At 35.4% G+C, this 11,429-nt stretch overlaps 2 protein-coding genes across 2 annotated transcripts; both read right to left on the bottom strand.

Moving 5' to 3' along the window:
* Positions 1-1,091: 1,091 nt before the first annotated feature.
* Positions 1,092-3,140, bottom strand: LOC120179016. Its single transcript, XM_039184751.1, has 2 exons — positions 1,869-3,140; positions 1,092-1,625 (listed from the first exon to the last, which is right to left on the bottom strand). The coding sequence occupies exons 1-2, from the start codon at positions 3,138-3,140 to the stop codon at positions 1,092-1,094; spliced, it is 1,806 nt and encodes a 601-aa protein (XP_039040682.1).
* A 4,091-nt stretch (positions 3,141-7,231) lies between these two features.
* Positions 7,232-10,242, bottom strand: LOC120179007 (ubiquitin-conjugating enzyme E2 22-like). The gene is made up of 7 exons (XM_039184743.1): positions 10,095-10,242; positions 9,247-9,358; positions 8,893-9,037; positions 8,729-8,806; positions 8,320-8,432; positions 8,074-8,177; positions 7,232-7,730 (listed from the first exon to the last, which is right to left on the bottom strand). The coding sequence occupies exons 2-7, from the start codon at positions 9,247-9,249 to the stop codon at positions 7,361-7,363; spliced, it is 813 nt and encodes a 270-aa protein (XP_039040674.1). The 5' UTR covers positions 9,250-9,358; positions 10,095-10,242; the 3' UTR covers positions 7,232-7,360.
* Between the last annotated feature and the right edge of the window lie 1,187 nt (positions 10,243-11,429).

Below are 11,429 nucleotides of genomic sequence, written 5' to 3'. Positions count from 1 at the left end.
ACTTTAGGTGCCCAGGCTATAAACGTCGTTAATTTTTTTAAGTGACACGCGTCACATTCTGATAATTTTAAGAATTATGTTTAAAATTAAAATATTAAAAATTATATATTAAAAAAACAAAAATTTTGAAATAGTTCCAAAACTTTGAAAATTCTCATTTTAACCCTTAAACCCACGCCGCCCACCGCCCTTTTTCATCGACTGACCACTGTCCTTTGTCATCAACGAAGCTCCACTTGACCTCACCTCCATGGTGATCAATAATCCTATGAAATCGTGACCAATCAAAGTTTTTTACCCCGTGAACCCTAGGATGAAAATAGCGATCTCGACGGTCAATCGACGACAACTATGACGACATATGACTAGGAAGATGGTAGGAACTACTTCGACAACGGGTTAGAGATTTCATATCTGTAATGATTTGTGATTTTTTTTAATTTAAGAGAAATTAGGGGTCTTTATAAATATAATATTATTTTTAATTTTAAAAAAAATAAATTTCAAAATTACCAAAATGTAACACATGTCACTTAACAGAAACAATTAACGATAGTTGGCTCGGACACCTAAAATGATAATATTTGTAACATTAGGCACCTAGATCATTCAAAAAGTAATTTAGGCTCTCATTCATGAAAAGCAATATAGTCCGGACGCTTATTTTATAATTAAGCGATATAAAAATAAATAATTATTTTAAAAGTTAATTATGAGTGGATCAATTATATGAAAAAAAGTAAAATAAGTTATTTTTATTGAATATGACCGTAAATAACGTGATCAAAGAGTTCATAGAATATGAAGTTGTAAACAAAGAGAATCACACAGCAATCAATCATCGCTCAATTTTGAGAGCACTTTAATTTTAGAATCAATCCATCACAAGCAGCTTTATACATCAGATAGGTAACACCTCTAAATTGATACGGGTGATTCAATCCGATTCGAGGTGTCACATTTAGATCATCGGAGCGACCCACTATAAAAACTCGAGAGAAGCAAAATTTTAACCAATAAAAAATTAAATTCGTAAAACAATCTCAATACGTAAATAATAATACAATTTCAGAAGTAAATTAAATGATTTTTTACTGATTAGAATCATAAATAATGTGACTGGAAAGATACTGAGGTGCTATGCAATCCCAATGAACAATATATTTGCATCCATGCTCTTCACACTCAAGGGCTAGATCTTGGCATGGCTCACCACAGTCATTGCATTCCGCGTAATAGTAGATCTTCTTGACAAAAGTGAGAGTATGTGGATGACCTTCGTATGCATATCTACTTCCGGCCCTGATAAACGAGTACTTCCCGAGAACGCATTCGATATGCATGGTATTGTCACAGGTTTCACAACAATAAAACCATTGTCGCGGATCTCTTTCTTCTTCACAGATGTCACAATAACGTCGAAGAGGATAATCGTCACGATCTCGATAAGCAAGTGTCAAAGAATGTTTGTCACACTTGTGCCAAGCAGTTTGTGGTAATGTAGCACATCTCCAATGCAAAGCAAACGTGCAGTCCTTGCATCTGTATGCAATTACAGAACTTGCATCTTTATCACAACAACTGCACTTTCCTTCGTATTCGTCGTCGTGGAAGAGAAAATGTGCCTGTGCCTCAGATGTGCTTTAGTATCTCACAGTTTTACATATCAAGCGGATGAGTCACATTTTCGCGGGAGAAATACTGTAACGGATGCGTGTTGCCTATCGTATCCTCGTTTTACTATTGTTCACACTGTGATTTCTTTCTGCACAAAACATATCAAGCGGATGTGCTTTAGTATCTCACAGTTTTACACTACATCTGTGCAGAAAGAAATCACAGTGTGAACAATAGTAAAACGAGGATACGATAGGCAACACGCATCCGTTACAGTATTTATTGCCCTTAAACTCGTCTGAGAATATCAAGTTGTGCTCATGACTAACATGTTCTATCTCTCCCGCTATTTCATCGTCCCCGACTTTGATTTTCTTTATAACACGAACGATGGAACTCATGGATTCATCGGACAACAAAGTGGGATCCATAAATTCGTCATATTCGTCTGGACTGCCTACCTCGAGCACCCAATACAACTTCTGCTTCTTGATGGAACACTTGACATGAATAACAAAATCGCAACCTGGTTGAGGGCAATAATAACTCCCATGCTCGATGTTCACCTTTCCATAACAGATTCTGCAATCCCAAGTTCTAGAATCATGGTGATCAATGCAGAGGAAAAAGCAGTGGGAAATGGGATGGGGATGAAGAGTGAGTTTAATGCAGCGTGGTAACGAAACGCAGTCCTTGTGAACTTGAATGTTGCAAGTAGAGCAGATGTAGGAGACATGATTTCCCCGGTTACCGCATGCATTACATTCGAATGTGTTATTCGGTCTTAACAACAAAGTGAATGGATGATCGTGATGATATTTGTCTACGATAATGGACGGAGGCCACGCACATCCGACGTGAAAGGTAACCTCGCAAGGCACACATCGATAAAAGAATCCTCCGTGAGAGCATCGGCACATTAAGCATTCTAAGGCGGATACATCGGAATAAAGCGTAAGTTGGTGTTTGCGGTGGCAAGGATGACTAATGGCAGTGGGTAGTTCAAGGCATTTTTTATGGAAGAACTTTCCACAATCAAAGCAAGTGAATGAAGCATCATGTTCTTTTATTGTGTCTCTACAACCCTCACAGTTGAAATATCCAAATAAATTAATGGAAAACAAAGGGTGTTCATGTGCAGCATGGAGGGTTTTGATGATTTTTCCGGTAGTGTCTCGTGGAAGCAAAGCGCAATTAACATCGAGGTAAAATTCGCAAGATGAACAATGATAAACGAATCCCTTAACCTCGAACCGATAAATTCTGCAATTGACTCGTCTTTTCCGTTGCTCCGAACCCGGAAGAAGGAGAAGAAGGGGGTGGTCGCGGTGAGCAGGGTGACAAATCTCCAAGGGCGCCTCGGCACATTTCTTGTGGAGGTAAAACCGGCACTCCCCGCAGCTGTAGCTCGGTCCCTGCACCAGTTTGGAGCACCCATGGCAGAAGCCACTGTAGTGGCTTGGACTGGTGTCTTCGTCGAATCGCAACGGATGGTGATGATTCATGTGGTGAAGCGCCGCCATGTTCCTTTTTCTCATCTGAATGCACAAACTCAATGCTTGGCTCCAACATTTGTAATCCTACTGCAGCCAGCCTCAAAACATTATAAAATTGGTTAAAGCATGAAACATCCCACATGGAAATGGAATATTTAATTTGTGGTGGAATAAGAAGAAGAAGAAGTAGAGGGCCATGACTCATGTGACGATGCTCCTACATGTTCATTTACAGGCACCAAGTTAATGCTTAGATCAACTTAGTTAAAACATTAAACATCCCACATGGAAATGGAATATTTAATTTGTGGTGGAATAAGAAGAAGAAGTAGAGGGCCATGACTCATGTGATGAAGCTCCTCCATGTTCAATTACAGGCACCAAGTCAATGCTTAGATCCAACTTAGTTAAAACATTAAACATCCCACATGGAAATGGAATCTGAATTGACAAACAGGTAATCTGAGCATATTTTTTTTATTTATAGATGTCATAGTAATGTCGTAATAGATAATCGTCACTCGTCACGATCGTAATAAGAAAATGTCGAAGAATATTCATCACACTTATGCCAAGTAATGCTCGGAAATGTCACACATCACTAGGACAGTGAATGAGACAAAACAGATCGTGAGCTACTCGAGATCGACTCGATCAACGCTCAATAAAAACTCGATTCGAGCTCGAATTCTTAACGAACCGAAACATGCTACTTGATATTTGACTCGAAAAACTCGCAAGCAACTCAAAAAGAATATATATTAAAATTTTATTTTTAAAAAAATTTAATTATTAATAATATTAATATTTATGTGTTTTCACGTACTTAAGGTTCAGGTTTGAGTTCTAGTTTGAACTTCAACCGAGTTAAGTTCAAGATGTTTTCTTATTTCGAGCTTTAACGAGCTTCAATTCATGATTTCAAGTTCCAGTCGAGTTTGAAAAATTTAAGCTCATGAGTTTTCGAGCCGAATCGAGTTCAACAATACTCAAGCTCGACTCAGCTCATTTACTTCCCTACACATCTCATGCAAATCAAATGTACAATCCTTACATCTACACATCCCTAAATTATGCCATAAATCTTGACAACAAGCATGGTATTTGCCTTTATGCTTTTCAACATAGAAGATGTAATGTCACAATAGTGTCGTATCGGATAATCGTCACGGTCTTGATAAGCAATGCAACGACAACAAAATCATAAATTAAACATAACAAACAGTTTTAATTTAGACTAAAGCAGTTTCATACATCATTCACTACTACTGCCACTACCACTCACACTAATACCATCAAAACTATCAAGCATGTAACGAAAAAACTTGGGTTTTATGCATTTCCAATGAACATTATACTTGCATCCATGCCCCACACACTCAAGGCTAGGTCTTGGCAGAGCTCACCACAAAGAATGCATTTGGAGTAGTAATAAATCTTCTTGATGAATGTGAGAGGATGTGGATGACCTTCATATGTGTATTTGCTCCCAGCCTTGATGAATGGATAATCTCCGAGAACACATTCGATATGCATGGCATTGTCACAAGCTCTACAATGGTCAAATCATTTCCGTGGATCTCTTTTTTCTTCACAGATGTCACAGTAATACCGTAGAGGATAATCATCATGGTCTTGATAAGCAAGTGTCAGAGTATGTCGATCACACTATGCCAGGCGGTATGCGGTATTGTAACACATCTCCGATGCAAAGCAAATGCACAATCTTTGCATCTGTATATTTCGCCGGGACGATGAAACTCCTCACCACAAGCACTGCACTTCCCGTTGTAGTTGTCAACATAGAAAATAAAATGTGGCTCTTCTGCTTGATATGTGAAGCTGTGAGGTATTGGAGCACATTTAAGGCACATGCACCCAAACTTATTCCATTCGAAAGCATCTGTTATGTAAGAGAAACCACTACACACATGGTTACACAAATAGCATAAGAAAACATCATCCATGACAAGACGGAAGGGATTTGCGTCGATCAATAGTCGACATATCATCCGCGATTCAGCACATGCCTTGTGCAGGAAGAAATCACAATGAGAACAATAGTAAAATGGTGAAAGGATAGGTAGGACACAACCATTGCAATACTTATTATCTTTGATCTCATCTGAAAATATCAAGTTGTGTTTATGGCTAACGTGTTCTATCTCTATAGCTATTACATCATCCCGACTTCAGTTTCTTTGATGATAAGCGATGTGTGATTTAAGTGCTTTGCAATTGGTGCAAGTGTACATGTCACAAGTTATAGTATAGAAAAGATATCGTCTCCACAAGGATTGGTGTAACTATGTATCTAACTTCGTGCACTGTTAAGAATAAATAAATTGGTAATAGTATGAGAGTAAATAAACAAATAAAATAAATGAACAAGTAAATAAAAGTAGATTGATATCAAGCAAAAGAGCAGGTCGGGTTATCGTGATTAGTGGTGTGACAACTGTAAATCAACCAAAATGTAATATCAAACTTAACGATGAAATAAACTATGAAAATGCAACTAGACCAAACCTAAATCTAGCAATAATTATGGCTAAAAGGTAGAAAATATAGTACTTTTATACGCTTAATAATAAGGATGATGGAACTTGTATCATCAGATTCCTCGAATTTGTCTGGATTTTTAACCTTAACCACACCATACAATCTCTTGTTCTTAATGGAGCACTCAACATGGACAATAAAATCACAATCCGGCCGAGAACAATAGTAACTCCCATGCTCAATGTTTACTTTCTTGTAACAGATTCTGCAATCCCAAGTTCTGCAATCACTGTGGTCGATGTGGACGAAAAAACGATGAGAAATGGGACGGGGATGAAGATTGAGTCGAATGTGGCGTGTCAATGAAATGCAATCCTTGTGAATTTGAATGCTGCAGATAGAACAGATATAGGAAACACTATCTCCCTGGTTGCCACATGCGTCACAAAAGAAGGGATTATTTGGTCTTAACTACAAAGTGAAAGGGTGATCATGATGAGATTTACCTTCAATAATGGGTGGCGGCCAAGCACATCCGAGGTGCATGTAAAACTTGCAAGGGGCATGATGATAAAAGAATACGAGTCGAATAATAAGTCGGCACAAGTTGCATTCAGGTAACTCTTCTTCGGAATCATTGAAAACAAGCGAAAGCTGGTGTGTACGTTGGCAAGGGTGATCAGCCGTCGAGGACAGTTCAATACATTTTTAATGGAAGAGCGTCATACAATCAAAACAACCGTACGAAATATCGTCCGAGCCGCGGCAACCTTTGCACGGATAAGTACCACTAAATGGATTAATTGAAACAAAAGGATGTTCGTGGGAAGCATGGAGGGTTTCAATGAATTTTCCAGTAGTGTCACGTTGACTAACTAATATCATTAATTTATTGAATACAAGTGGATGTTCATGGCTAATGTGGTGGAGCTCCCCTATGTTTCTTTCTCTACGCGTCGGGCTTAAATGAATTGGGCTTGAACGAACAAAATTATGTTCGTATTCGTTTGTTTATTTTTAAGGTGTTCATGTTCAGTTGATATTTGTTTATTTATTTTTAAAGTTGTTCGTATTAATTCATTTAGCGTTCACAAACATATTCGTTTAACGAACATGTTTATTTAACATTCACAAACATGTTCATTTAACATTCGCCAACATTGATATTTGTTTATTTATTTTTAAAATTATTCGTGTTAATTCATTTAGCGTTCACAAACATATTCGTTTAGCAAACATGTTTATTTAACATTCACAAACATGTTTATTTAACATTTGCCAACATATCCGTTTAACGTTCGTCAATCAAGACTCTCATTCTATCCTACTATCAAATCAAAGAAAAATAGTAAAATTATGTCATTGGTCCTTAAGTTCCTTCAGATTGACAATTTGAACATCATCTTTATCATTATTTAAAATGAAAAAGACAAGAAAAATGAAGACCAAGTAAACAAACTTATAAATTAATCGATAAACGAGTTTGTTCGTGAATATAAACGAACCGAACATATATTTGTTCGTGTTCGTTTGTTAAATAAGCATAAAATCTTTTGTTTATATTAATTTGTTTAACTTAATAAATGAACATTATACGATTATACGAATACGAGAGGGAAAAACAACGTGCAAATTTGATCCATCACATTCCCAAATTGAAGCATCCATTACGCCAGAAAACAATCAATATCCGAACGCCTTATGAAGTTCTTTTTTTAATTATTTTCTTATAAAAATCTACGATTTTACAATCTCTTGAGACTTTTCTTTCTAGCATCCATTTTCTTCTTGACTGCAGGAACTTTATGTAAACCTTCCTTCTTAGGTGCAGTAGTGCCCGATATTCCCACTACGCCGCTTCCACTAACCCCAGTTTCAGTTGCCGGAACCGTGGACTGTTGATGCTGGTGGTCTGGGTTGTTGCTTCCTTTTGTTGATGCGGTCGTCGGGGTGAGTGGGGTAGGCAACGATAACCCGGCACCACTTGCTGCATTTTTCTGCTCAACATTCAGAACCGAGGTGTTACGCTGCTCCACATTCAACGCCGTAGTTGACTCGCAAATAGCTCCTGATTTGAACTTTGGTTTTGGCTTTGCATGGATTCCGGTATAAAGCCTGTGTTAAGAACAGAAGATTGTGAGACCTGCATAGTTGTGCATCACTCATACCATCTTTGGACCTTCCTATTTCAATCGGTTCACAAAACAATAGATGCTCTTGTATGATATTAAACTATAATATCTTATCTATCTGCAAGGCATAATAGAATAACAATATATGAAAGCTTGATCGTCCGTTTGTAGAAGAAGTCGAACAACTAAAGTAATATACAGAATGTGAAGCCAGTCCAACTGGACGAGTTTGTGACCTTCCAGCTGAAGGTCCTATATTCCCACATCGCAAAATATTAAAATAACGAATAAATTTGTTAGGTATAGATGGGTTAGGCAAGCTACACCTGGCATGCCGGCCATACTCGTCATAATTTTCAAGCAGCATCTTCCCAGCCTGTTCATTTAGAGCTGATTCTGGAAATGGTTCAATCAATAAACACCTAACTACCTGCAGTGCCAAGGAAAATAAAAGACATGAATCTAAAGTTCTAAAGCTGAATTACCGAAAGAAATTTGCAGTCCTTTGCGGTTCTTATCAAACAAACTGATAAAAAAATACAAGAATCAAGTATGGGTCCGATGGAACTTACAATGAGTACATGTCGTAATCCAAGACTTGGATTCCAATCCTTTTTTAGAGTGTTTACGCAAATTTCACCATTGGTCGCAATATTTGGATGAAAAATCTTTGTCAGGAAGTAGCCTGCAGTACCCAAGGACTTCATAATATTCACTATTGCTTGGTGACTAAAAAATCGAAGATGATTCACATGACCCAGTTTTGAATTTTTCTAGCTCATAGCAGTGTTGAAATCTAACTATGCTTGGATTACTATAATAACTTATAAAACACGCCTATTAAACGCAACTGCAAGCAATGAAGTTGCGTTATATACTTCAGAAGTCCGAATGGCATGATCCAGTTTTGAAATTTTCTAGCTCATAGCAGTGTTGAAATCTAATTATGTCTGGATTACTATAATAACCTATAAAACATACCTTTTGGAGGAGAATGAGGGAAATCACGAGACAGTAATAACTTCATACGGAAAACACCATTTTCATATGGAGTCCCAGCTGCAAAGCCGAAAATATTCTCAGTAAATGGAAGAGTAACAAGCATGCTGCAAAGGAAGTAAATTTGTCCGGAGAGAATTACTTGCCTGGCCCTTCAATGTCGGCATAAATGATTGAAAAGTCATCATCATTTACACCAACTTTAATGCCTTCCGGTGGCGACTCATCGAGACTCTTCAACTCCTTTGCCAGTTGCTTTATAACATTCGGTGGAAGATTTTCATTGGTTGCCTAACAAAACACAATAGAACAATGTAATAAACACAATTACTAAATGATCAAATAATGAGTTCATACACAATGAAAATGTCATAACACATAAAGTTTGAATTTGGTTTTCTTAAATCAGCATATTAATCGGACACCTAAAACTTTCTTAGCTGACTAGGAAAAATAATACATGCAACTAGCAATTGAACATATAAATGGCAGAAACTTACCATGGTGAGGGAAGAACAATAATCCTAGAAGAAAAGCCTCAGAACCACAGTAAGACGATTCCCAAAAGTCCACAAAGTTTTGCACTTATTTACAGCGCGAAAAGTGGGAATTCTGCAATTCCAAAACAAGGCATAAAAAAGGTCAGAAGATTGAAGGAATTCATATTTTATACTGCAAACGAAACAAAACCGAATCCCATTTTTCTTTACAATCAAACAGGCACAACTAGCATCCATCGGTTATCAAAAGCTTAAACCAGCAGCACAACTACCATCTGCTTATGTATTCTTTTTCTCGAAAACAAAGTCTAGCTTATGTATTGTTTTTCTCGAAAACTAAGTTTTTCAGCTTTCGATCAAGTCTAGTTTAGCAATGCAGTTTGTACATTGTGGATCATAAAACTGGTAAAGCAAATGCAAAATCTGTTTGAAGCATAAAACTCACAAACCATGAACAACATTAATGAAACTTTGTGCAAACAATCAAAACCCTAAAAAAAGTTTTCAATCCAACAACTAATTTCAGAAAAACAAACCTAAATTAAACACCAAGTACAAGTCTCACACGCTTCCCAGCAGCTAACCCCGACAATTCCTTTATAATAAATCTATTAAAAACAGTAAAAAAGGGAAAACCCAGACAAAAGATCGACCAAAAAAAGAATCTGAAGCGTACCCATTTCACCAAGAAAGCATAATAATCGAAAGAGAAAAGGAATCGACCATTATAAATTCTTCTTTTTTACACCCAAAAGAAAAAACAAAATCAAAGCCCAAAAAAATCGAGAAAAAAAAATAGATACAGAATCTGAGATCGAACAAGACTGAAGAGATTTGAGAAAGATTACCTTAGGGCTTTATGCACAAAAGCCTGAAGAAGGCAATCTTAATTCTTCTTTCTTCTTTTTTTCGCCTTGGTTATGAAATGTAATGATTGATTGGTTGATTTTGATGACAGCTTTTTATTTAATATTTTGGTTATATTTATTTATTTATTCAAAAATGAAATTTCAAACAAGGTCTGCTGTCCCCAACTGGGGTCCACTTTCAAATATTATATTTTTTTTTGAAAAAGTTAGCCGTTGATTAATTTACACATAATTATATATAGGATAAATTATGCGTTTAATATTTAAATTATTACTTTTAATTCATTTTATTATCTAAATTTTAATTTTTTTCATTTTAGTATCTTGTTCAAATTTTAAAATTAATTTTTTAAAAAATTAAAAATTTAAATATTAAAACGAGTCAAAATTAATAATTTAAATATTAAACACATTAAATTTTTAACATTGAGATACTAAAATGAGTATCTAAAAAGATGTATGACATAAGAGGATGAGACAGAGTGAGTAGCGATGTGATATGATAAGATCATATTCATGTTCATTTCATCATCCATAATGAGTTTAATTTTTGTCTCTATCCTCGTTCCGTCACTCACGGAACATATACTCATCCCCTCGTAACGGATAAGAAATGGGATGAATTCTTATAAAATCAACTTGTTTGCATCTCTAACGGTTGATGACCAAAATAGAAATAAAATATAATATTAGATATAATTTTATAAAAAAACTTAAATAATTAGCATAAAAGTGTTTAAAAATAAGTGAATGTTGAACATAAAATTTATCTATATATTTTCTAATTATTATAAAATTCATTAATATTTTATAAGGTAAAATACACAAATGATCCCTCGACTATAAGATATTATTTTATTAAGTTTCTCGATTATTAAAAGTTATAAAATGGTCATTTAATTATAAAGTATTTCTTTGTTGAGTCTATTGACCATTAAAAGTTACAAAATTGTCACTCAACTATTCATTATATTTCAAACTCGTACTTTTCTGTTAAAAATGTGGCTTTATTCTGAGTTGAATAATAAACTAACTGTGATACGATAAAACTCGATCTTATAATCTCAAACGACTATAATATCTCAACCATCATGTTAACATCCAACTTAGATAACAATCAAATTATTAATGATAAAGGTTGAGTTTTGAACATAATAAATAATCAAGTGATCATTTTATAATTTTTAATAGTCGAATGACTTAACATAATAACATTCTAATTATAATTTTTAATAATAAAAATAACTTAATAAAATAATACTTTATAATCATAGTTATTATTTATTATTTACTTTATCCTATTTTATTTTATAA

This window comes from Hibiscus syriacus, unplaced genomic scaffold, assembly GCF_006381635.1.
Source record: "Hibiscus syriacus cultivar Baekdansim isolate YM2019G1 unplaced genomic scaffold, ASM638163v2 tig00112395_pilon, whole genome shotgun sequence".
NCBI classification, from domain to species: domain Eukaryota; kingdom Viridiplantae; phylum Streptophyta; class Magnoliopsida; order Malvales; family Malvaceae; genus Hibiscus; species Hibiscus syriacus.
This window is presented reverse-complemented; position numbering and strand designations above follow the sequence as displayed.